Source organism: Poecile atricapillus, chromosome 1 (genome assembly GCF_030490865.1).
Source record: "Poecile atricapillus isolate bPoeAtr1 chromosome 1, bPoeAtr1.hap1, whole genome shotgun sequence".
NCBI classification, from domain to species: Eukaryota; Metazoa; Chordata; class Aves; order Passeriformes; family Paridae; genus Poecile; species Poecile atricapillus.
In genome coordinates, this window is record NC_081249.1 from 6,903,193 (window position 1) to 6,930,618 (window position 27,426).

A 27,426-nucleotide genomic window follows, 5' to 3' on the forward strand; every position below is an offset into this window, starting at 1 on the left:
AGGAGACAAGGAAAAGGACTTGTGCTCCCACCTAGATTATTTAATTGAGGCTGCTGGCAGAAAAGCTTCAGTTGCATCTGATTGTAGAACTGATTTTTGTTTCCCTTGAGAAGATGATTAATGTCTACAGGAAAACAGAGTTAGAGAAATGTATATTTAATACTGGAACAACTGGCTGAGCATACTGGGTTTCACATGTCTGTAAAATTTTATGTAAGTTTTCATATTTTTAGTGACCCCAAAGTCATGTTCTACATAAACCCAGTGTTCTGGTTGTGTGACAGCGTGTCTGCTCAGTTATGCTGTGGGCAGATGCTCTTTCAAAGGCTTTCTTTCAAATGAAGCTTCACTTTTCTTTTTTTTTTTTTTTTCATTTATTTTTGCCCCATTTATCTGCATTTTAGAAGGGAAAGAAGATTTTTTTTTTAAAGACTAATTCTAGAAATTTTGAAAAGTTTTCAACTGATTTTATGCGTTTTGTTGACTGATTTAATTCAAGTGTTGAAAGCCACATGCAAGGCCAGTATCAAAGAGTATTTAGAAACAAAGTCTCTATAAATCTGTGCTTCATAAGATACCTTATTTTTCTAAAGGTGTTTTTTTGTGTCTGAAAACAAAAAAAAAAATAAATCTCAGAATACTAGGAAGTAGAGTTGGTTAATTATTTTCAGGCTTGATTGGAACAAATAGTTATGTATATATAGAGTTATGTATAGACTTTAAATTCAGAGCAGATCCTCGAGATCCTCAGTTTCACTCTCTATACCACTTTGGTAGTGTTTCTCTAATTCTGCTTTTTTTAAGGATGACAAGTATTTAACAGATGTCATGACCAGTGCAGCAGGGTGAAGATGAACTTTATTTCCATAATACAACAGAAACAAGTTGTTCCAAATTAACTCCTTTCCTTATCAGAATGCATTCCAAGCCACTGTGTCTGGCTCTGCAATACTTTAAATGGAATTAGTTTTCTTAATGAAATTCCCAAGACATGTTGGCATCCACAGCTGATGAACTCAAATTAAATATTGAAATATATTTGGAGGACATTTTGGCATGTCTAAATGTTCTAGCTTTGCACCATCAGTTATATGTTAGGGTTTTTTTTCTGCTGCAATTATATTTACTAACCTACAGATCTTTTTACCTTTAGAGTATCTGTCAGTATAGTAACCAGCCAAGCATTTGAAATCCTGAACAATTTTGCAATGAAGGGAGCTTTAATGAAGCTCAGCTCTGTTACAGTTTCTAAGTAGGCTGTAAAATCTCTCTCATTTTGATCCAGCTACTTGCCATTTTTTAATTGAGAATTATGATTATACAAGAGGCTTAGTCTCAAAAATGTCTTGTTAGATGTTATGAACTGAAAGCAAAAAAAAAACCCAACCAACCAAAAACCAACAAACACACACACACACACATAAACAACAAAGAAACTCTCCCCAAAAAACCCAAAACAAAACCAAAAAGCACCTCCCAAAAAACCAAACCAAAATTATACTTTTACAGAAGGCAGCAGATGAGAAACAGCATCTGAGACAGGTACAGAATTACAGGCTGAAGTGATGCTTTTCTGTTTCTGATTTTCCTTGTCACAGCTTGGGGTCTTACAGTTGCAGAGCTTTGTGTGAATGACATTAGTGGGATTTTAAACTGAGAGAACAGGGGGTGTGAGGTGTACCAGTGCTGGGAATCAGCAGAGGGCACTACGTGCCAATAAACCTGTGTGGATGTGAATTAACATGCATTGACAGCCTCGGTGAAGTGAGCATCAGCCCAGGGTTTAGATGGTTTAGCTGAGGGAATATCAGTGCTCAGCGAGAGCTGACTTTATTTATAAGATGTTTATACTGTGCTATGAAAAATGCATGGATCATTGTCAGCAGGGGCTTCAGTTCACAATGCTGCATCTCACTCTGGCACTACCTGGCTACGTAGTGTTTAGGGGAGCCTGAAGTTGTCCTGGGCCTGCAAAAGCAGGTTTTCTCCTGAGAATCCCACTCTGCATTGAGACCCTGATATTTCCTGGCAGTCCTTTCTCAGCCAAGCATTTCCTCACTGTCACATTCATGGGAGAAGGTGCATGAGATCTGGTCCCTGTGCCCTCCTGAGTGCTGGGGCTGATATTCAAGGGGCTACTGATATTCAGTTGTCATGTTGTGGGATTTTTTCCCCCTGTAATAACCCATTTCTTATGTCAGCTATGTGACCTGAAACAGACCTGATGTACAAAGAAATCTTATTTCTACACGACTTGCACAGGTCCATCATAACTCAGCCAAGTGTTGGTTGACGTGGAACAGATGGCTGAGAAAAGATCTATGGGGAATTGTAAAGTTTGTGACAAACACCAGGTTTTTCATTTCCCTGCTGGTTTATTCCTGGGAGAGCTGGGTTGCACAAGTTTCCCCTCTTTAGTTTCAGCTTCTTCAGTGAGTTTTAGCCCCACTGCAGCAGCAGCCTCTGTGAGCAGTGAGTGATCCATGCAGTGGCAGGCAGATGTGCAAGTGCTGATGCTGCTGTTGCGGATTTTTGAAGCTGTACAAGTGGCATCATGAAACCATTTCTGAAATTTTATATGCAAATAAAAAAAGGGCAAGAAATACTTCTGAGCATCATAGGACTGGTGTTGAAATAGCATGTCAAATGACTGGAAGGGATGGTTATTGTTGACGGTTTTATACAGCTCTGATTTAGGTATAAAAATATTTGAAAAGGAAATGTTTTGTGCATCTTGGGGCATGCAAGTGCCTTGTTATTCTTTAGAGATTACACACCACCAGGAGGCACAGAGAATGCTATTCCTAGGAAATAAGCAAATTTTGCCCAAATACAAGAAAAGTTCTTGTGTTTGCAAAAATGCAAATTCAGCACAAGTGAAGCTGAAATGTTTTGGTTTGCTGCTAGCTACTCAGAGCCATCTGTAGTCTTTCTTTGCTGCTGCTATTTTTGTTTCTGTGTAGAGCCTAGTCTGGCAGTCTCTTCTCAAACAAAATTCTGATTGACAGCTCCTGGAGTTTTGTTTGTGCAAGAAATAAGGATCAGGCCTTAGGAGATGCCTTAGGAGCTCTTGAATGTAACTTTCACAGCAAGCTCGCTACCTTTGATGGCTGTTTTTATTTTTTTTTCAGGGAGAAGTTTGTTCCTGTTCTTTATGAGACTTACCACCCCAGATTCCTACACAAGAGACATACCCAAGGTTTTCCTTTTGGCAGCTCAAATGCAGTGAAATAGAAGAGCAGTAAAACAGAAATATGGTCTGTGTGTCTCTTAGCCATGTGCTCATGAGGAAGCACTGCTGGGAATTCACAGGACTTGAGTTAACTCAGAGGGGATAACTGGCTTAGGATTGCCTCTGGCAGACCAGGAAGCTCAGAACAAAATCAATAATTAGAGTAACCCATTCTGATGCTGTCCTGGTTTTCTTGAGCACAGCAGTATGTTTGTTTCATAAACCTAAATTTGGGAAATAGCAGGTACTTGAAGCCAAGCTGTTAAGCTCTGGCTTTGGAATATTTATAATGAAGGCTCCAGAGTTCAGAAGAAGCCACAGTAAAATTGACTTCTTGAGGCCACAGGCCCAGTTATGGAATTCTAATGTGCCCCAAAAGGCAATTTCCAACATGGTTCAGACGTTATCACCTGGGGCAGGAGAGGTTTTGCTCTTCTCTCACAGCCCTTTGGCAGCCACATATGAATTGATGTATGCCCTGGTATAAATTGATTACATGTGAAGAGATTCCATAATAATACCCAGATGTTCATGCTTGGACCAAATGCCTCTAGTGAAACAAACTTTTTCGGTTCATCTCCATCTACAGGGATATATTTTCCCGATTCATGATTTTGTTTTCCTGACTCCAATATTTTCATACAGTTGAGAACAAAAGATGCAGAAATGCACTTTGGTTTCATGCTGAATAAAAAAAAATAAAGACAAGCCTCCATTTTCTGGGTGAACATGTGCCATAATGCCCATCCTTAAATTGGAAGTGCTAGGTTTTCAGCTTCGGTGCCTCTGGCACATGAAGTGGCTGGAGATGTACTCTAGCTGTGACAGAACTTCTGATTGAAGACTTAAAAAAATTTGATTTTGGCATTGTGAAAAACATAATTTATCCTCCAAAGCACTGCAGAATTCATTTGTTGCCTTGTAGCTACTTCTTGTCCATTTACCAAAGAATTAAATACTTTCCTCTCCATTTTGCTTTCTTCCTAACTTTCATTGCCTTGGTGTTTTTGACAAGGATTCCATTGGAGACTTCTGTCCATAAAGAATAGGTGAAAAAACAGTTTCTTCTTCAGTTTCTCTGACCTGTTTGGGAATTTTGTATACTAATTTTCTCTTACTCATAGGTTTGATGTTTTTCTTACTGATTCTGAGTATCCTTCTCTTTGAATTAAAAGTCCTCAAAGGTATTAGCCAGCATTTTTAGAAGTTATATCTCATTTTGTTATTTCCAGACCAAGTTTTGAGTCTTTCAGGATCCCTTTGTGCCCTTTTCCTGTATTTTCTGGTCCCTGCAGACACCTGAAAATTTGAATAATGTGCTCTCTGTCCCTTCTTTCCCTGTATTAATAAAGAGACCAAATCAAACCTGACATTTCTTTGAGTAAGTGGTCTTTGGATACTTCAAAAAGACACTGTTGTTGTTGTTACTTGGTTGTAAATATTAAATCTTGGTGCAGTATGGTTTTGTTAAGCCAGTGTAAATACTTTTTTAATGATGGACTGGTGTGGCACTGCCTCAAATATCTACTAAAAGTTAGTACTTCTACTGTTTGACATTCATGCTCACACAGTGCACACTTAAATGCATAATTTAATATAAATTTTGAAAAATCAGCTGTGGCATGCAATATGGCCTTTATTAGTTATCTATCTTATGGACTCCACAATGCATTGTGAAAAAAAAAGTACCCACATAAAGCTAACGAGCCTTTCCTTGTGAATTTTTAAAGCTATTAGGCTGCCATCCATATAGTCAGCCAGGGAAATCCCATGTAAATAAAACAGCTCTACAAATTACCTATTGTCTTCCACTCTTAATTAAGATAGACTTTCTGAATATCTAGTAATGGAGATTTAGATACAAAAAGTCTGACTATTAAATATGGAATTATGTAATTAGGATGTTGATATTGATCACAGTGCCCCACCCTAATTTACAGCTAGGGGTCTTGGGCTGGAACAATAAGTCTAATTAGTAAATGCTACATTTTCTGCAGGGCTAGTAATTTTTAGGTTACCTGAAACTATTTTTTTTTAGCATACAATAAAGCTTATTACAACTACTTTTGCCTGATTTCAAAAGGAAAAAAAAACCCAAAACTGCTAAATGCAATTAACAGTTAAGTGTTTGCGTGAAAAGTTTGGAGGGAAAAGGAAATAAATAAATGAATAAATGAATAAATAAATATCTCCTTTTCAGTAGCAAATAGACAATTTCTTTTGCTCTTTTTTTTTGACATCAGTCAAACAGTGCTGTTTAATCTCATTTTATTGCTCTGATATTTGTGACTCTTCTGCAGGGTGTTAGTTTGGTTGCCCAGAAGTGCTGAATAAGAGGCTTCAAAGGCAAAGTATCAGTTCTGCACTGACTTGATAAAGTCTGACTTGCTAATTCAGTTGTGCATCACACCTAAATTGCACATCCAGAATAATCAGAATAACCACACAGAGCTGGTTTCCCAGCATCATGTTCAGGTAACCTCTGGGTATTTCTGAGGATGGAAGACCCCACAGCTTCTCTGGGCAATCACTGCCAGTGTTCAGCTACCCTCACGGTAAAAAAGCGTTTCCTGATGTTCTGAAGTCTTGTGTTTCAGTTTCTGCCCCTTGTCCTGTGTCCTGCATACTCACACCATGGCCCATCAGAAGCTGTCACATGGATTGATTAAATTTGTGCTGTTTGTGAACACTTAGCCTTCTGGTGCCGCTTCCCACTCCTGGAACCCATGGTTATGGTTATCTTTTGGGGGTGTGTTATGATTTTTTTGTTTGTTTTTCATCTTGTAGGGTAAATCTTACCCCTTTAAAGGCCCATTCCCTCCCATGTGGAATCCCTTGGCCTACCTGGACTACAACAACCTATGGAGGACCATGGATGAAATGGGGAAGGAGGTATGGCATGAGGCACTGCAGCTGAATCAGCTCAGCTTGTGTCCATGGAGGGCAGAGGGAAGGGATTAGGGTGCAGACAGGCAAAGCTGCTCTGTCTCAAACAAACCCAGTGCTGGCAAGAGCAGCCACACGTTTTAGTACACACTGATGGCCAGAGCACATCGTGAGAGTGGCCTCCTGGCAAGCTCTTCTGAATCCTGTGCTGCTGAGGCTGTCTGCACACATCCCTTTGTTTTTTCTGGTTATGGGAATGTCAAGGTTTTATGCCTGTGATGGATTTTTTACTGCTTTTCCTGATGATTTGTAACTAATGTTTTAAGAGGCTTGCAGAACTTAAACATTTGCCCTTTTCTACCCTGAAATTCAACTTGTCTGTTCTAGTTTGTTACAAATTTTCCATTGACTGAGCTACAAAATTTGAGACTCTTACTTGTCGAGATAAATATGAGAGATATGGAATAACTTAGAGACATTTCTTACCTCTAAAATTGTTCTCTATTTTTTAATCTAAAAAAAAAGAATGTTAAAACAAGCAAACAAAAAAAACCCCTCCCCTGAAAGCATTTTCTGTTAAGTTCACTGCGTTACCTGCCAGAAATCTTCAGGCTGAATTAGCATTTAAAGACAAGATTATTTCTATTTCTTTGCCACTCTTTCACTTACTGATAAATGCTTTTCTTTATCTCTCCTTAGATTCCAAATGAAGCTCCATGGAAGGCTCCACGTGCAGAAGAATGGGACAAAATGACTATGCAAGATTTCATAGATAAAATATGCTGGACAAAGTAAGAAATGTTTTTTTATATGAAATAGAATGGCTTTAATTTATATACCTTAGAGCTCCAAATAAGCATTACTGCTTTGCAAACAGGTATAGCTATCACCAAAATACAGCCCTTTTAAAGAAAAGGGGTGAGAAAGTGCTGCAATAATGGACCACGACACCTGTCAGCACACTCAGTAGATTCTGATACATTTCCTTAACTTTTTAGACAAAAATAACAATAAAAATAAAGTATATTTGGGAAGGGTTATTTCTGAAGAGATGGGTAGTACCCTAATCTGTTATGTGCACTTCCCTGCTCTTTACTGTGTGTTTAGCCTTTAAGAGAAAAATGTTATGGTTGCAGCAGGTTTTTGAATCAAACTCTTGATGGAACAATGCACATTTATTCTGTGCTGGGCCAGCTGATTTTACCAAGGTGCTATAAAGATAACCTTTTTTCTTTCAGTAGCACTAAATCACTTTAGCACTCATCATTCTATTGTTTAGCTGTTGCACTATATACCACCCAGGGAAACTGAAAATGCTTCCTGTTTTTATGTATACTTCAAGGCAATTTTTCTTTACTTGCCATTCAAGAGCAATTTGAGTGTTTTTCGTCTCACTGAAGGGGGGGAAAAAAACCCAAAAAAACCAAAAAACAAAAACAAACCATTAATTCTGGTTGCTGTAGAGCAGATTGATTTCTACAGCAACCTCTTCAGAATTGCTGAGCACCCAGCACAGGTCTGCCAGGAGCTGGAGCTGGGTGAAGAAACCTGTCAGTGCCCACTACAGCTGGTGCAGCCAGTGACATTTTTATGGGGCATTTTTATGGCTTCAGGCAGCCTCTGGAGAGCAACACAGCCTTTGTGGTTCGTGTGGGACAGGCTGTTGTCCAAACACTTGGAATCTTCTGGTTCAGAGTTTTGCTTCCACAAGAGTGACAATTGCACAGAAGCCTACAGAAAACCTTTCTCATTTGTACCATGGAGCATTCTGACTAAAACCAGATGGAAATGTGTGCTGACAGCTGTGCTGAGCCTCAGACAGGGTGCAGCACTGTGCAAGGGAGCAAAACACCACCCACTGGTGCTCACTCAGTATCCAATAGCTCATGTGACCCCAGTCGTGTTTTTTCCAGCTCTGATGGAATATAAGACTTGACATTTTACCTGAATATTGGCAACAGCTGAAGATGCTTTTCAGATTTTATATGTGCATCTTGGCTTGATTTGCTTGGTTTGTTCAAGATTGAGGTAACATGCTGCAGAAACTTCCCACCCTGGCAGGTAATGATCCAGAAGGGCAATCTTCTACTCTTTCCTCTTATCTAACAGACTGTACAGGTTTGCTTTTGGCTAGAGCTGTGTGCTGGAAATATCCTGAGTGCTCTTGGCTGAAATCATACTGCCATTTCTAGATAAAACATCAGGAACTGAAAAGCAGTGGGAGAAGGTGGCAGAATCTGGTAGAAGGTAACCACAACGTAATAGCATCTGCTTATAAAATATTAATAAATACATTAATTATACATTTACATACATTAGGCAAAACATCTCATAGAGTTTTTTACAGTATGTGTTTATACATATGAAAAACTCATAAAAAAATTTCTGTATTATTTTTGGCTGTCAAGAATTAATTCAGAATGCACCCATTTTTCAGAAAATGGATCGGCTTTGTACTTGAGTGGGACTTTGCATTTTTTGGAAAGAAAGAAGATGCTTTTTTCTGTATAGATCTAGAGCTCTTTGAAATACCACATTAGAGTTACTTTTTTTTTAAAAAAAGTTTGAAGACTTAACCAAAAGAAAGAAGCAACCAGAAGTGAATTCTGCACTGGCTTTGATGCCTTACACATGAATTATCTGTAGAATCTTCATCCCTATCTCAGTTACAATGCAGTTAAACTGAGCAGCTTCTGGTCCTGTTCATGTCTCTTTAAACTCCTCCTCAGAGTGAAGGCAGAGGGAGGTATTTATTTGAAACAGGAGGAATATTTCCCTGAACATGAATTAACTCTGTCTTAGTGCACCCCAAAATCTTGTAGAGGCTTATACAGTAATTTACAGTAGAGCTGCTATGAAAGATGTTGCAGGACATAAAGCAGTGATCCCTTTTCAGACACAGATCAACTTTCTGCTTCTGTGTTCATTGCCACTGGACACTTTAAAATACTGAGTTGAGCCACCAAAATTATCCTTTCACTTCCTTTTTCTTCTGGACTCTGGCATGAATGATGTCTCTTCTGCTATGGTTTCCTACTTATATTTCTTTCCTTGTTGTGTTCCAGCTGCAAAACTCTCCCTGAGCACAGCAGAGGATTGGGCAGTGAACAGATGCTGACTAATCCATAGATTTTTAAATAATAGTTAGCTTAGAAAAGACCTCTAACTTTTTTTCTGATGGGTTTTGAATAATAACTCTGTGCTATGTTCTTGAGGGGACAGGCATTCAGCAGGGGCAGACAGAGCTGTAGGTCTGGCTTGTGACCCAGGAACTGGGGACAGGGTGGTTTTGGAGTCCAGTGAAGACAGGAGGGCTTGCTGTGCTTAATCCTGAGGCTAGGATGACAGCCTAACTTTGAATTAATAGAATGAAGTGATATAATCTTGGGCTTTTGTGTCTCTCAATGCCCTGTTTTCTCTGGAATACAGGAGTGTTTCATTAATATTTTTTTTCAGGATTACTTGAAAAATGTTGCATAAAAGGAATTGATAATTCCTCACTTCAGCTGAAGGAATCCTTTGCCCCCACAGTGGAAGAGAAGGTTGCCAAAGAGAGGCTCCTGCCTACTCAAGAACAATCTTGTCAGCATTATTCTGTTTTTAGATTAACTAGCTCTCTTGTCCTTGTTGCAGAGCTGCCAAGAGTTTTGCAACTCTATTTGTGAATGTGGATGTCACTTCTGAACCCCATGAGGTCTCTGCCCTTTGGTTTTTGTGGTACGTGAAGCAGTGTGGGGGCACAGCAAGAATATTCTCAACAACCAACGGGGGACAGGTACTGTCATACTGTCACCTCCTGCAGCTCTTGGCAGGCCCTGCTTTAACTTCATCCTTTTGCTGGTTTATTTCAGTCCAGAGACATCCATGACTTTTGAGACAGTAGCACATTGATAACTAGTTTTATTCATTTCCTCTTTAACCAGGATCTTGCAAAACTAGTGTTGAAGATTGCTGCCTACTGAAGGCATTGTCCCCAGGGATCAGAGGATTTGTATCTGGCTTTTTTTTGGATACAGATTAAAACATGTGCTTAACATATTTATCCACGTTGAAAAGAGAAAACTTGACTTATGCTTATTTCTGTCATGGGGCTGAAGTCATCCTTAGCACTGCAGAAGCATTTAATGGAGATGGCAATGTCAGCTGCAAGTTAATACTGAAATTGTAGCCCAGAGCTAGTTTCCTAAGATGCAAATTTCTGAACATTAACACCATTAAGATTTTAAAATCAGTCTAAAGAAAATTAACACCCCTGCTTAAATATGGTATTGCTTTGAAATGTTTGCAATCTGGTACATTAGAGCTGTTTTTGCATTTGAAGAAAGTAAAGACTGTTAACCGTCTTCTACTTGAGAAGTGCAAATTTCACTAATTGTGTTAGAAAAAGATATATTTTTAGAAATGCTAATTATTTAATCATAAATAAAAATGCAAATACTTTAACCATATGAAAATGCATAATTATGCATAGATAAGCAATTACTGTAGATAAATTAAGTATGTTTAATTAAATATTATTTGAATTCTGTATTATGTTAGAGATGATTTGAGTTTAAGTTGGGTTGAATTACATACTGCAGCAGACTTTTTGATGTGAGCTATGTTACTTCTTACATTTTGTTATTTATTATGAAGATCAGGTTTCGTGCTTCTGCTGCACAGGGCTCTGCAGGGATGAGTGAACTCAGAGAAAGGTTTGAAGGTTTAAGCACTTTTCAGAAGTCTTGCTGATTCACACAGGCCTGTAGAATCTTTTTGGAGACCACATTTGGAGAAGGGATTTTCTTATGAGGTTACTATTACTTTTAGTTTGACTAGAGTTCAAATGGTGCTCAGATATGGGAAGGATGTGAGAAGCTGATATAAAGAGAAAGTAAAATGGGTACATTTCCAGGTGAGAGTGCAAAAATTCCCAAGTATGTTTTGATAACGATGGAAGAAGGGGGTGTGTTTTGAATGCCAAGAGAAATGTTTGTCGTGGTACATGCTCCATAAGCACTGCTCTGCTGTGCTGTTGTTTTTGTGTTTCAGGAGAGGAAGTTTGTTGGGGGCTCTGGGCAGATCAGTGAGAAGATCATGGAGCGCCTGGGGGGGCGGGTGAGGCTGAAGAAGCCGGTGGTGCGCATCGACCAGTCAGGGGACAGCGTCATCGTGGAAACCCTGGACCATGAGATATATGAGGTAATGGCATGTCCACTAAGAAATCATTGCTGGTGGAATGGGTGGCTACAAAACCTTTGGCTTCTCCTTTTTGACTTCTCCAAAGTCCTGTACGAAAATGCAGCAGAGATTTAAGTGACTGTGACAGAAAGTCACACGTTCTCATTGTCCTGAAGTAACAGTAGTGTAGGAGCTTTAAAGTGATGCGGAAAAGCAAAGTGTGGATTCAGACTTTTCCTTTCCTGGCATCTCTTTGTGTTCAGTTACCTTCTGAATTAGAGGGTAATTTGTAAGGTGTAAAATGTAATTTAGCAACAAACTTTCAGTGAAAAACATTGCAAGCTTCGTTTCCAAGTTGTAACAGAGTCCAGATGGAAGGGAGACAAGTGGACTCTTAGGGCACAGCACTTTCTTTTAAACACCGGGGGAAGGGCAGCTGCCCATCTTTGGAACAGATGGCTGTTTATGTAATGATTGTTTGCTATCTAATGAGCAGGATTTTTTGAGGGTTTAGTTTTGCAATTCTTACGCTAAATGCCAAAATTGCTTCACAAGATACACCCTGCAGCCTCCCCAGATGTCCGCTAAGACCATTAGAGCAGCATACTTGTGCTGAAGTAGGGGAGAACGTATTTGGCTCATGGATAATTTCTTTTCCAGTGCAAATATGTGATCAGTGCCATTCCCCCAGCTCTTTGTCTGAAGATTCATTTCAACCCACCTTTGCCCCCAATGAGGAACCAGCTCATCAACAGACTCCCCATGGGCTCAGTCATCAAGTGCATCGTGTACTACAAGGAAACTTTCTGGAGGAAGAAGGGTATTGCATTTTAATTGAAAGGAACAGTAGTGACAGAGAGAGGGAAGAGAGTACCTGGCAACAGAACAGACTCTGTTCAGAGCATGCTAAGCCTTAGAAGGAGACTTCATATTCTTCTATGCCATTTTTGCCTTCCCCTGTGAGAGAAACTTGAGAGACTGGTTGGGAGGAGAGGGTGGATGAGGGAATAAAACAATGAAGCAGTCATGAAGGGAGAGTTCATGCCTGTTGCTTATTGCCTTGGTTGTTCTGTTGTCCTCTCCTTGAGTGGCACCTGGGTATGAGATGAGCCTCTCTCACTTGTACAGGGATGTAAAGGTACAAGTGATGTGTGATGGCCAGATCTGTAAAAATTCTGCTTTCTGGATGGACTGGTGAGCATTGATTGAAGGTGTCTTCACACAGCCATCCCCAGCTGGCCTAGTCGTCCTGGGCTGCTCTAACATGCTGAATGCTTCCATCATGACTCCTCTTTGGAATTTACTGAATCCAAGGCAAACTGCAATGCAGTAGCATCCACTTCTCATTATTGGCTATAATGAGGCCACATCTGTTTGCCTACAAATATAGTCCACCCCCATCTTTGTAAATGAACTTGAGGGTTCTGGATCCTGTCATGTGCTGGCTATTAGTCTTGGGATGGATCGACAGGAGGTGACTGAGTATTTTACAACTTCTTGTAAGCTCCTGCATTTTGATTCATGGATCCTGACTGCTTTTCCACCTTGTTCTTGCCAGGGTATTGTGGTACCATGATCGTTGAAGATGAAGATGCCGCAATTAGTCTAACACTTGATGACACTAAGCCTGATGGCAGCTTTCCTGCCATAATAGGGTAAGGGAGGACAAAGAAAATGTCTTGTCTAGTTAATGCTTCTTATTTTGTCTTAGAGGAAATAATTGAAGTAGAAAACCCAATACTTTTGAAAGAAAATACTTTAAAAATAATTAAAAGTTGAGTTTCTCAGGGCATGGTGATGTTTTATGATTGTTTTACTTTAGAATTTTCCTCTGTGATTTCATTGCCAGTTTAAAAAATTAAATTCTCTCTTTCTCCTTTTTTCACCGTTATCTTTTGCCTCTGTGTGTGGCAAAGTACAAAATTGGAGAAGAGGAAAGGAAAGAGAAGAAAAAAGAGAATGATTGCAAAAATGTAAAGTTTTCTCCAAGTACTTCAGTTCTTTAAATGAAAATTTGTTTTCTAGAATTAAATTTTATTTTGTTTGGGTTATTTTAGCAACCAGAGACTATGATCAGTCTTAAAAGTTTTATTAAAAAATTATTTCCAGCTCAATCCCAGGTTTCACATCATTGCTATATGCCTGCACCCAAGGCTGGATAAAATTAAAGTAATTGGGAAACAGCTCATGCAAATATTCTAACATGAATTTCAGAGTGGTTCCTTCCTAAATGAGTCCTGCAAGCAGCAGGTAGAGCATTATGCAGAGAGGTGAAATGGATGTTTTTATTAGAGAACCTAAAGCTATTACTGTGAATCACAGCATCTCATCATAAGTTATTGGCATTTTAAATAATGCAGGAAATGTAGGAGCATAATGGGGATAAATTGTTTGTGGTCTTACAGCTTCATTCCTGCTCGGAAGTGCAGAAGATTGACAGGTCTCACAAGAGAAGAAAGGTAAGTACAAACCCTGGAGATGTGTGTGGAATTCAAGTTAAAATTTTGTTTAAAATGACCAGATCAGGAAAAAAAATGCCCTGATTTGAAGGAAGTTGTCTGTAACTTGTGCCAGTAGGCAGACACTAAGGAAGAAGATACCTTGGTTTTGGATGAACAACCCATGGAATTCCCACATAGCCCTTGCCCTTTTGAAACTCTCTGTCCTGGTTCTTGTCTTCCCACAAGGCTTCTCTGTTCATGTGGCTCTTGCTAAGGAACAGCTCTAAGGTGCTGAATATGAAAGTAGTGTAGATATTCTGCTGGAAATTGTGCAGGACCAGCCTCCTCCCTCCACTGCTGTCTCCCTGGCTTCCTGCAGGTGCCCTGAGCTCTTGGAAACCTTGTCAGAAGGGAAAGGTTTGCCCTCTGTGTTTGATTTTATCTTTCTTTTCTGTTCACCCTGGAGGGCCCTTTGAGTATCTGTAACTTAATGCAACTTGAACCTGGAGCTGCCATGAGCAAACTTCAGCATCATGAAGGGATCAGAAAGCTGCCTCCATCTCTGCACCCTCAGTGTGGGGAAAAAATGCCCTTCAGGCACAGATGAAGGTCATTTTACTGTCTTGAAATGCATCTCTGCATGGAGTAGTGCTCTTTGGTATATTACTGAAATAGAATTTATAAAGTAATGATTTTTTTATTTTCCATCTCACTGATTCACTGTATCTGATTAAATCAAAGCTGCAAGTAGAAACTGTGGATTGTGAGGAGAGCCTTGGTTTGACAGGGAGAAAATGCATTTGATTTTGAGATATGATAAAGGAACACTGAGCCCAAGTAAACATTTTTATAGTAATAGCTGGTCTAACTAAAGATGCAGTCATCTCAGATAGTCTGGCAGTCTGTGGATAATGGTTCTAAATGGAGCTGTTCATGTCCCAGTCTTTTCAAACAACAGCCTGGTACCACAGAGCCCTTTTAATTTTGGCAGGAGTGGACAAGAACTGAAGCTTTGAGACAGAGGCCCAGCAGGTGCCAGGTAATAAAAGTCACATAGGTATTCTGAAACCCAGCGTGCCCAGCATTTTGAGCCATCCTAAACACCAAATGGTGTCTTACACTGTATGTGAATACCCTCGATGCAGCTGAGTGTTTGCAGTCTTTGAGAACAGCTTTTCTTTCTATGAAATTAGGGTTGTCCTGTCTGTTTGCAAGGCATCATCCTTTTCCCTGGGCATTGAAAGCACTGCCACAATTATCTGACTCTGCTGCTGCCAACAGCCAAGTTTTACACAAGAGTTTTAAACTCTAGCAGAATAAACCTTAGACTAGGAGGGGCTTTGGTAAAGGATGGTTCTGAAATAGCTGGCTGTCCCCTGGTCAGGGCTGCCTCTGGCTCCAGTGGCCTTGGCCACAGCCAGAAAAGGCAGGAACCTGCAGCTCCTGTGCTCCCCTAGGGCACAACTCTCCTTCCAGTGGAATTGGGAGTCCAGAAGAAGGCAGAACATGAACCCAGACCTTCTCCCCATGGTGCAACCAGTTTGTGTAATTTAGAAGAGGGCTGTGGTGCAGGGAGGGATCTCTTTTGAGCACAGGCTTCTTGTGACACCCTGCAGAGGGTGTACCTTGCTGAGGTGCTGTGTTCACCTACCAACACAAGCTGGGCTCTCCCTTCATTGTGCTGAGGACAGGGTGAGGGTTTTGGTAATCCTTGGCTATGAAGAGTAGGATGTAGAGTCTGTGGCAGCTATCCTAAATCATGAATTGGAAGTTGTGGGAGAGGATGGAAATCTTTTTACAGCTAAGCCAGGCTGAAGGGAGTAAATTTCACTGCTGCCTTCCAGCTGGTCTACCCAGGCCAGGTGCCAGTGGTGAGATTGTGCCCTGCCTCTCACTGCTGTGGAGTAAGAGACCAAGAAAAGAGCTGTGTCTGCATGTGCGTTTATTCCACACTGGGCACAGTGTGACTCCTGACAGGACCCAATTTTGGTAGCTCCAGGAATAACATTCCTCTTATTTAGTGCTTGTAGCAATTTCACAGCTGAGCCCAAAGCCAAGAAATGAGGATTTTACTCACTGTATATTTCATGTAGTACTATTATGTTCCATGCTAGCATTAACTATAAGTCCATTAATAAGAATTTCTTTAAACTTCTCTGGAAAAAAGTGGAGATCTTGCAGGGAGACCAGCAAGATGCAAAGATTGCTCTTTCTAGGGGTAATGTCCTCAGTGATTGATTTATCTTGATACAATTCAATCCTTTAGAAACTGCTGGTTTGGTTTTTGTTTTGTTTGCTCATTTAGGTTTTTTTCTTGTCAAATAATACCCCATTACTGATGAATAATTCCTTCCAATGTCTACACTTCTTAAGAGTCTGAAGATGCCCTTGATTTGAAGCTTAATATTTTCCTTTGCACAGCTATCTTAAACTAAGTATTCTGTGTTTGCAATGCACTCAGCACACAGCTGTGAACTTGCACCTTTGTGGAGCCCTGCAGTTGGCCACAAGTGACAATGCCTGCCTGTCACTGGCAAGCCATTTCCAGGCTCCCTGGAGAGTCTGCAAGTCATTGTGAAAAAAGGACAGGGCACAGGCAGGTCTAGAGGGGTCTTTCTCATCCCTGCCATGGTGCTGGGAGGAGCAGAAGCAGATGGGTCCCAAGGTGAGGATAACTCGCTTTCCTGTGGAGCCCTGTGGTGTTTCTGTCCTGTCCTGAAAGGAGGAATTGGTGGCATTTCTGAGAGGTTGTGGGCAGGCCTCAGCAGGGGCTTGGCTGGATCCTGCTGTTGAAATGGTTTTGTTCTGTTCAGGCACTGGTTAGGTGCTGATGATCTGCAGGGCACAGTGCTCACCACACTTAGGGAGAAATTGGGAAATCATCCTTTTCCTTATGGCAGTTGCTGGATTTGTGTCACCCCTGAGTGCAGAGGAATGTTCATATTCAGATCCTGGAGCTCTCTGAGCCTTCCTAGCCCATGAATGCTCCTGGAGCAGGCTGGCCCTTGTCCTCTGCCCCAGGGCAAAAGGAAGGGATCGTTTCCTTTTCCCCCTTCTGCTGAGCTTGACACTTGCCAGCAGCAAAACCACCCCAGGGCCACGGCTCTTCCTGAACTGTAGCAGCCTTCACTTTCTTGCTCAAGCTCCAACCTGCATGTGAGGACACCTTCAAAGACCTTCAAGTCATCCTGCTTCCCCTCATCCTCAGCTGCTCATGGGTATAGCTGGGCTCCTGTAGAGCTGGGCTGCTTCTTACAGCAATTATGTATGGTTTCCTCATGTGCTTTTATAGCTGAAAGGGTACCCCTCACAGTTACAGAGCTTGGACTCCTGTATTTCTGTCCCCAGCATGGCTTTTTGTGGAGCACTGGATTTTCTTCCACAAGTAAATGTCTTTCCAGAGCTGTGTTTGTTTTCCATAATGCTTATTTCATCCTGATCTTTTGGGAATTGGTGCAGCGTGGCTAAGAGTAAGACCCAAGGGCTTGTAGGAATAAACTTAATTGCACTTTGGGTTGGCTACAGAGTGAAGTATATTCAGTGATTGATAGACTCCTAAACTTTAAACTGAGGAAATTTTATATAAACAGAAATTAAGTCCTGATTCCCTGAGAGCCACAGTATATTAAGACCTGCATCTTTGCAGGAACAGACTGTAAATTAGACTATGTGCCAGGACAAAAAAAAATGCAATGCCTTACTACTTTTTTCCTGACAGCCTGGAGACCATTTGGCTAATTTGGGGGTTTGGGCTGCTGGAGTTATCTTAAGAGAACAGCTTGTAAAACTGCTGGAAAACAAGCACTTATGCAGCACAGGAGCTTTGGTTATTTCTAGTGATCCAGAGGCTGATGAATTGGGATAGATCCTAAAAAGCTGGAACCTCAAATTAGCAGATATAATACTTGTCCTCTTAGAAGTAGGGTATATTAGAAGTGATTTGTTTTCTCTTTCTTCACACTGAAGTCTTCTGTTGCATTTGTCTCGCAGGAAGAGGAGGCTGTGTGAGCTCTATGCAAAGGTGCTGGGATCAGAGGAAGCTTTACACGTAAGCACAAAATCTCTGGAAAAGGTATCTTTGGAAAAAGTACCTGCTATGGGAGCACTTGCTGCCCTCACTAGAGGAGTGGAGAGAAGATTATGGCAAGCCTCGTGCTGTGTTTGACAGTGAGGATAAGAATGAACATTGTAAACGTTGATGAAACATTAAAAGATGTTTTTGTTGATATATTCTTGTCCTGGTCCTTGGGTGGGATTCTCAGTGCCTGCCACCATAAACTTCAGCTGCTGTCACACTTTGACAGGCTTGCTTTCCCTCTCTGTCCGTGTTGTGTCTTCTTTCTTACTAGTTGTTAAGGTCCACTGCTTCATGTGCTGGGTTGTTTTACTTTTGCCTTTCTCTTGCCTTCTCTTCCCTGTAAATGTAAATGACAGTTAGGGTTTGTGTGATCTCACACTTGGATTATGTGATTAACGCCACTTATACTTTTAAGAACAATTTTACAGGGTTAAAAGTTGTAGACACCAGTCTGGAGAGCACATGATTTTTCCACACAACGATACTGTACGCAGAACCATGCAAGTGCCACACTTTGCATTTTTAACTGTGTACATTTGTACCCAATGTCACACTTTGCATTTTTAACTGTGTACATTTGTACCCAATGTCACACTTTGCATTTTTAACTGTGTACATTTGTACCCAATGTCACACTTTGCATTTTTAACTGTGTACATTTGTACCCAATGTCACACTTTGCATTTTTAACTGTGTACATTTGTACCCAATGTATACATTATGAGTATGACAATTATATACACCAGAGATTAATTTTGCTTCACATGGCTTGAAGCATAAATGTGTGCACAAAGCATAAATTAACATTGACAGATTAAGAGGATTATGTTCTACAATGGCCAGATTAACTATTTTTTTAGACAGTGTATTCCTATTTTTAAAAAATTAGGGCTTATTGTGTTGCATTCATGCTGCATTAAGAGACTTGTCAAATGTGCTCATCTTGTCAGACACTGAAATGCAACAAATGATGAGCTGTTCTTCTCTGCTCTCTCCTCAGTTCTGTTATTAACTTTCTCGTGATTTTGTCCTTTCCCTGAGTGAATTAATCTCTGTTTTACAGCCCGTGCATTATGAAGAGAAGAACTGGTGTGAAGAGCAGTATTCCGGGGGCTGCTACACAGCCTACTTCCCACCAGGCATAATGACTCAGTATGGAAGGTACAGTGTCTATTTATAGTGGGCTTTGGAGTGGTAAGATAAGACCAAGTTAATAAATATCCTCAGAAAGGGTCATAAATCCTCTGTCACTGTTCGCTTTATACCTTTAAGATCACTGGGGGATGTTTTAAACAGATGGGATAACCTTCCACTTGTCTCCTTTGGGCTTTATGATGGATGAGTACAGTATCATTAGAGCTTTTATCCACTCCTGTTATTGGGTGAGTTCAGCTGAGGAGGTTCTGGGAAGGGAGTTGGGAAGCTTCCCAAGCCTGCTTACAAAAATGGCTTTGGGTGTTTGACATCAGTGTAACCATTTCAAGCATGCCTTTAGCTGCTGATTTAAAAACACTGACAGAGAGTTAGTTCTTGCCAGCATTGATAGTAATGAGCAATTTCTTTGGACCTTTCTTTTTAGCAGTGGAAGCTTAATATACTGATCAGGGTGCTGTTGTATACAGTCCTCTCCCACTCAAGTTTTTGCATGAAAATAAGATTTACCAAGAAGAAAAACACTTAATTCAGACTGGTGATTTGATTTAGATGCACAAGTTTTAATGTGGTAGGAGAGCTGCACTTTCAAAGTTTAAGTTCTTATAATTTAAGAGTAACTTAGAGTAATAAAGAAGTTGTGACAAAGATCTTATGGAGGCTTCAGTATTTGAAGTAATTAAAATGATAATTATTGCAGATTCTGGCAAAAACAGAGTTAAAACAATATTTTTTTGTTTATTTACCTATTACTTCAAATATTATGGGGATATATTTCAGAATGCTGCACTGTGCCAGTAATACCTGGCATTGGTATTATGCCATGGGCTGGAACTGTGGGATAGTATAAATCTCATCTCAAAACAGTTGTCCTTTTCACCTACAGTTGTTATTTTCACCTATGAACAGTGTAAACAATTAAAAAATATGAACACTGGTGTGTTCACTGTAAGAAATTAAATGCAACCCAGACTCCTCCTCCAGCTCCACTCAGCCTGTGCTATTATCTTCAAGTGCTTGCTGTCATTTAAAACACTTTAATACCAACATTAACCCAGCTATTTCAGCTCTTTCCTGATACAGCTGATGAGAGTTTCTGCTTGTCCCCCTCCAGGATCATTCGGCAGCCCGTTGGCAGGATCTATTTTGCTGGCACTGAGACAGCCACTGAGTGGAGTGGATACATGGAAGGGGCTGTCCAGGCTGGAGAAAGAGCAGCCAGAGAGGTACAGATGCTCAGGGGACACTGTAAAATGTCCTGTGGAAAAGGAAAGATCTTGTGGTTGGGGGGCAAATGAGAAGTGTTGACAGCTTCAGGTGTTCTGAATCTTGATGTAAATCCCTGTAAAGGGGATTGACTTCAACAAGGATGAAGGTTTTGCACTTAGATTTGGAATGTTAAGAAGGGCTCTGGCTATTTTGTCAAACTCTCCCCTTGTTTCTAGGATTAAATAATTTCTTCAAAAATCCCAAATTCTACCCCAGTCATTTTTCTCCCATATCTATGAATCATCATGCTGCGAGATCCTGGCTGATGGAGCATGGGAACAGCTCAGTGCTGCACAGCAAGCCTGGCCCTTCCTCAGACTTTCCAACACAACAGTCATGTTCCACTGAGACAGCCTTAACACAGAGTCACTGAACAAGGACTTAGACATTTTTCTTCTGAGAAAATTCCAATTCCCCGAGTATCTTCAGGAACATTACAGTTTATTGAGCAGCAAAAGAAATTTGATCTTTGTTTTATGAGGTGAAGGGAACCTTGTGGTTAAAAACTATTCAAGGAACACAAATTATCCTGGGAGGAATGTGGAGAGTTCATCTAGCCCATACCCCTGCCCCAAGAGACAGAGATCAACTGTTCATAAATGATCCCATTTGAGAAAGTTATACCTAAGGTGCTCGTGAAAAGCTCCAGAGGCCTCATGACTTCTCTAATGTAAGGACATTACAGCAGAGCCTCCATAGGCCTCAGCAGAGGAGTAGATAAGTGCACTTGGTTGGTAAAAAATTTGATGTTTTCCTTTCCTCGTTTACTTATGAAAGAAAACATGTTGAAAATTCGGTGCTTCTCACTCTCCTTCATTGAAGAGTTGACAGGGTCCATGAATCTTGTCTACACTAAAAGCTCCTCGTAAAAGATGTTAAATCTACAAGTGCCTGGAATAGAAAAAACATTATTATCACCATCTCCATTCTACTTCACTGTAGAAGCAGCTAATCTTGCTGTCTTCCCTGAATACAATTTCAAATAGTCTTTGCTAGTCATCTCTGCTATCTTTGATACTTTGGTAATTTTCCCATTGTGAAGGTTTTTGTTCTGGTTTTTTGCTTTTCTCTGTCTGAGAGTAGTGGTCTATCATCCCTCCCAGGGTGCTCTTCCTCTTCCTACATCATGATAAAATTTGAAAAACAAGCTGTTCCTTGTAGCTGGTGTCTTCATGCCTCACTTTGCCATGAGTGTCTGCTTAACTCTTAGTCATAACCACATTATCCTGTTCCCCTGGGACTGGCCAAATTCCAGTATCTTGCATGGACTAACTGAGCATGAAGAGATTTTTCTGTTACTGTTTCTATGTTCCACTAGGAGGAAGGTCTTATTAAATATCAGCCCTCCCCAGAAATAAGTTTTAAACGGTTGAGTTTTCTTCTAAAATTTGAATACATGTGATTTGAATGTGATTTATGTGCTCAATCATTATGCCATTTTTAAACAACAGTTGAAGCCAGGTTGGTTTTTTTCTGTCTTGAAGAATCAGTTGTACTTATTGAGAATGTCATTTATTTTCAGATACTGTTTGCTATGAGAAAAATCCCAGACAGTGAAATTTGGAAGCCAGAACCGGAATCAGTTGTAAGTATTTATGAAGATAAAATGGATTTGGTTTTTTTTTCTGCTGTTTTGATGATGAGATAGTTTTGTTTTTTGTCTATTTTTATATAAGTTCACTAAATCAAAGCCACAATAAAATTCTCCTTATTCACCAAAATCACCCTTCCCTGAAAAAGGAAGAGTTTAGAAACCCACCTGACAAATCTGTAAGGCAGGATTAGAAAGATCTGCACTTCTTAACTGGGCTATGAATCCTTTCCATGTGTTTGTTCTTCCCTTTAACTGAGCAGAAAATCTGGATATGCTTCTTCTTGATAAGATATAACAGCCCAGTTCTGCTCCTGCTGCAAGAATCTCTCCATTTATATCCGTCCTCTCACAGTGGAGATCTTATGTGGGTAATGGATGCTCTCCCCACAGGACGTGCCACCTCTGCCCATCACTACAACCTTCTGGGAGAGGAACTTGCCATCTGTGCCAGGACTGCTAAAGCTGATTGGATTTTCCTCTTTCTTCACCTCTGTGGCTGCAGCTGGCTTATTTGCCTACAAAAAGGGACTTCTGGTTCGAAACTGAAAAAAGGTGCCGACTCAAAGCCTCACGATTGAGGGATTTTCTTTTATTTTTTTTCAGAGGTTTTATTTTGTCATGTATTTTCTGTCTCCAGAATGTGAGGAAGAGGTGAAAACAGTAGAGAAAATAGGCTGGAGGGAAGGGATATAGTAAAGGGAAAAAGAACCCCTAGAGTCCAGGCCTACTTCTAGCAATACCTTTTTGGTTGTTGAATTTCCAGGGTACCAAGCATTATCACCTTGAGGTCTTGTTCCAGATCTCAGAACAGAAGTGAAAGAAATACCTCCCTAAAACCTATTCTGATGAGATTTCTGGTTGTTTTACATCAGAACCAGACCCTGAACTCCACATCTCCACAGGCCCTGTTTGTACTGTACTGTACAACAAAATCTCTAGTTGTAAACAAAGGATTTCTGCCTTCCTCTGTGGTAGGCTGAGAAAAGAAATCCATAGCTTACAGAATAACCAGATAGTTCATGCAAATTACTGGTAAGAAGCTCTTAGTGTTTTTATTTCTTACCCAGATGTCCAGAGCCCAGGGAGCACATAAGGGACAAGCCAGGCTAAATTTATCCATCTGAACCGTGCAAGGGCAACCACAGGATGCTGGCATTTCCAGTGCCATATATGTCCTACAGTGAGCTAAAAGACAGTGTTTGGCAATGTGGGTGAATTTCAGGCTCCCCAGATGTGTTCACAGCTGCCTGGCACAGCAGAGCTCCTGTCCAGTGGGGTCTGTCCCTGCGAGCACCTTGAGGCTGTCTCTTGCCTGCTAGGGCACAATGGGCTTGAAAATGTAGTGTTAACATTAAACAAACTAAATGAAACAAAAACAAACAAAACAAAACACTAACTTATCTGCCCCCAGACTCTTCCTTCATGCTGAACAGATTTGCTGACTCAGAGTTTTGGTCTTTCCTAACAAGCATATTGATGGGATTAGCACTTCCACTTCTGCCTGCTGCTTGCACTGGCGATGCACTTTTGATAAATAATCAGGGATCTAATGTAGTGAGATCAAAGAGAACTGTGGATTCCAGAGTCACATGCAAGTGCTTCTGCTCTCCATAGCTTGGTACTGTTCAGACAATGGAAGGAAAAAAAAGGGAAGATGTAAAGAAGGCAGTATGCAGGGCTGGGGGGAAAAATAAAAAAAATTCCACCTTCCAAAACCTCAGGGCCTGCTTGTCAGCGTGTTGGTACCTTGTTCTAGATATTTCTGATGTGTTACCTGTGCACAAAATGAAACAGGAAGACACAGGTATGGCTGAGAACAAGATCTGGTGCACATGAAGTTGGAGATGTCTGGAATTTTTCAAAGCCTGTTTGCTGCACTTCTCCCTTCAAGGAGTAGCAATTTATATGTAAAAAATATTGAATTGCAGTGAAGAGCCGTGGAGGGAAGTATAATAATAAATTCAGCAACTGGTGTGAGCAGACGGTGGAGGAGCTGTATCACCAGTCTCAGGCAGACTCTTTGGGCTAGCAGCTGATCTTGCTTGTGTAGAGCAGTACTTTGTTCTCCAAGTAGTCCCATGGAAATTTACTGAACTGCTTGGAAAGCTATAATATTTGTGAGCAGCACCTCGCTTTCTGGCCCTTAGGTTTTGTTCTTTTTAACTTGATGTGCCGGTTAAACATCATCTTGTAGCAGCAGCTTGGATTTTATCACAAATGAATAGCCTCATAACAGCCTTTTAAAATGCATGGGGGAACTTTTCAGGCATAAAGATCTTTAAGGCAGAAGAAGAGTGCAGCAGTGTACATATGGCCTCTCTCGTTGTATCACATCGAGCTCTAATTTGCTGGGACATTTGCCTACTGCAGAGAGCTTCTGCGTGGCTTTCTCTCCCTGTGATTTATTTACTAGATGAATTAGGAACTGAAAACTGAATGGGAAGTTCAGAGCTTTTGCAACTCACACAATTCTCAGGCCAGAAATAAACACAGGAACCTAAATTCGGGAAGGCATTTTTAAATTCTTGGCCCCAATATTTTTAAGTGCTACATAGTGAATGCATACATTACATATAAAGAGTTGTTGCATTTGCAGATGATTTTTCTGCCAAAACTGCTTGGAATTCAGGTCCTGCTTCTGCCCTAGAAATACTCCACATTCTCTAAAGGGGAGCAAATTCATAAAACTAATGAGGATAAATCAGTTTTGTTAACATTCAAAATGCATTTCTCTCTTCTTTGCTCCTGAATCTGGTAGAAATTTTTCCCAGTTTAACAAAATCATGTTGTGTGCCACAGGGGGAGAAATTCCAATCAAAACCAGAAATTAGATAGTTAGAACTGAACTGAATCATAACCTAAGCTTTTCATGAGATTGGCCAATTAAAAAAAAAAAAAAAAAAACAACTGAAAAAGTTTCTATACTTACCTTTCTTATTCTTAGTTTCAAAGCAAAAGAGAAATGGAAAAACTGATAAAGCAATCCCACAGAGCATTTCTCATCTTATTCTGCCACAGTAGGAGAGGCAAGGAATCTCCAAATAACTTTGGATTCCCTGAGATTTCTAATCAAATCTGGTTGGAGGTGGGAGGTCTGAATTGTGACATTTGTATTAACACTCTAAAGTCTCTGTGTTCTTCCTTGCAGACTGCCAAAGCTTTAGGAAAGCTCTCTGTCTTTACAGCCGTGTCTTGCTGCGATTGTGCTGAGGACCTTGCCACCACTATGGGATTAAAGAAAGGATTTGCCACTGTTTTCTCAACATTTTCCACACAAAAGGAATACACAGCACCTTGTGTACATGGATGCCAGTGTGATGAGGGAATTGAGGCAGAGAATCAAGCTGCTTCCCTATGGGTAGAGGGAACTGTTAGCACTGGCTTACATTTTTGAAATTAAAATCCATGCCAACCCTTTGAAGAGAGGAATGAAGTCTGTTTTAATGGATAACCAGTTGTGCTGTATTCTTCATTTATTAACCCATTTGATGAAACAACTGGTATCATGAAAGTTCCAAGAGTTTACCAGCTTTGTAAAATATACTGTAGGAGCAACCATGGAAATAATTGTATTTGTCTCTTACAAACTGAACTGTTACCATCCATATTTTGTAATGCTCTTAAGAGTTTACAAAAAAAAAAAAAAGAAATTTACTTTCTTGTACACTCTTCTGATAGCCACTGTACTTTGCAAGGAATGACAGGTCATGGCATAGAAATCTGTGTTAACCCCAAAGTACTTGAAATCTAATTGTATAAACTACTCAACAATAACAAGGATGTAAGCAATCTGAGGCAGCCCCCTTGTCTTCCATTTAATTTGTGCATTTTTTTCCCCCAGTGCAGATCTTGATTCCAAATCACAAAATCTGATTCCAAATAGCACATCTGCTCTCAATAAGAAGACATTAATCAGGTAATTAAGTACCTCTCTGAGCACTTTTCATCAGTGGAACCCATGGCCTGAACAAGAAACTATGAGGCTTAAAGAAATCTTTCTGCTTCCACAGTGGGACTGTTGTTTCACTGAAGTAGGCTTTACAGATGTGCAGAAATTTTAAGATTTTTTTTTCACCTTTTTTGAGACATGAAAAAGTAATATTTTTGGGTGACCTCCAGAAGTATTAGGGAGTCAAGATTAAATAACAGATCTGCCACTGCTCTTGGGTAAGAAGCAAACCCCCTCAAATGACAGGTGACAAACGTTCACAAATAAACCTGACCTGTGTTCAGATGATCTAACAGTCCCTCTCCTGTCTCCACCACCTCAAGATCAAGGTGATCTTCCTTCTGTTGAAGAACAGATTGAAAAACAGCCTGGCTTTCCAAGTGTCTCTCCGGTGAATTTGTTTAGGCGTAGTCATAGACTGCCGCTTATAGCGTGTCTGCTGTGGTCATGTGCAGGTCAGTGCTCCGTGGTGCCTGCCTCTGTGTTTTGGAAAAAAATTTAAATAAGAGTGATTTCACTTTGCAGGAATATATATATGCTGTGTGTGTGATGAATTTGTGCCTTTTATAACCGTAGCATTTTCTAAAGTGCCTCTGTGGTGACTGTCTCCCTTGGTTTCCTTCTTCTGCTCCCTTTTCAATAGGCTCTGCAGATATTTTTATCTGACCGCTGTGAAATTTTTTTAATCTTAATTAGAATCAATAAATATTGTCATGTCACATGTGTTGTTCGAGACTTTTCTTTTGTAGAAGCCTTTTTGACTTGGTTGTAGTGGTATTACTTACTGACACAGCATTTTGCATTTCATACTGAAACCTGTGAGGTAACTTCAGTTTTTCTTAGTAAAGAAAGCTCTGTAAAGAAAAGGAGAGTATAACAGAAAAAAAAAAATACAAAACCACCCAAGCAATCCCCCCAAAACAGTGCAAAAATTCCCACTCAACCTCTTAAATACACAATTATATAAAAAAAAAAATCAAACCACATTGGTAGTAGTATAATGACTGATTCTCTTACACTTAAGAATTAGTTTTTTATTACTGTAGGGCAGGTGGCTCAAACTGAACATAAGAAGAAACAGACCTTGTATTAAATACTGGGTATTGATGTTTGCTGATGTAAACATAAAAACCTTAGAAGAAAAGGGAGACCAAGATCACTTAATTCCACCCACTAGCTCAGTGTCAGTACTAGAGAGATAATGGAGCTGAAGAACAGATTTGCTCCTGGGAAGGGATCTGAGTTGCACAATACTGCTGGCCATGAATACTGGAGAAAGTGTAACCATCCATGTGAGAAACATCAAGCATGCAGTGCTCTTTGTATAGGCTTAACTTTCAGCATTACAAGTTATAAAGGAGCACAAACACAATGAGAGCAAAGAGCCTCAACTAATCCTTCACACACTCTCTAAAGCATCTGTCCCCTAAGAAACGTGTCAGAGGCAGCAATGCACTTCACAGCCCTCAAAGCAGCCAGCAAGTGGTTGTGACTAAAACATTGCTTCTGTGTTGGGTTTGCATGACCTGGTTTTGGAAGCAGGGGGGCTACAGGGGTGGTTTCTGTGAGAAGGTGCTGGAAGCCTCCCCCATGTCCAGCAGAGCCAATCCCTGATGGCTCCAGGACGGAGCCGCTGCTGGCCAGGGCTGGGCCAGTCAGAAAAGG

At 40.4% G+C, this 27,426-nt stretch overlaps 1 protein-coding gene across 2 annotated transcripts in view; it reads left to right on the top strand.

Annotated features, from left to right (window-relative positions):
* Positions 1-26,480, top strand: part of LOC131575735 (amine oxidase [flavin-containing] B-like) — a 51,294-nt gene extending 24,814 nt beyond the window's left edge. Inside the window, exons 4-16 of one of the 2 annotated variants that reach the window (XM_058831597.1) lie at positions 6,020-6,124; positions 6,818-6,909; positions 9,752-9,893; positions 11,150-11,299; positions 11,939-12,098; positions 12,837-12,933; positions 13,684-13,737; positions 17,710-17,767; positions 18,861-18,958; positions 20,064-20,175; positions 21,741-21,803; positions 22,203-22,364; positions 24,961-26,480. In XM_058831597.1, coding sequence (XP_058687580.1) covers positions 6,020-6,124; positions 6,818-6,909; positions 9,752-9,893; positions 11,150-11,299; positions 11,939-12,098; positions 12,837-12,933; positions 13,684-13,737; positions 17,710-17,767; positions 18,861-18,958; positions 20,064-20,175; positions 21,741-21,803; positions 22,203-22,358 — 1,287 coding nt within the window. In that variant the 3' untranslated portion in view covers positions 22,359-22,364; positions 24,961-26,480. The remainder of the gene's footprint in view (positions 1-6,019; positions 6,125-6,817; positions 6,910-9,751; positions 9,894-11,149; positions 11,300-11,938; positions 12,099-12,836; positions 12,934-13,683; positions 13,738-17,709; positions 17,768-18,860; positions 18,959-20,063; positions 20,176-21,740; positions 21,804-22,202; positions 22,365-24,960) is intronic. The other variant, XM_058831588.1, reaches the window with a different exon arrangement.
* The last annotated feature ends 946 nt before the right edge of the window (positions 26,481-27,426 follow it).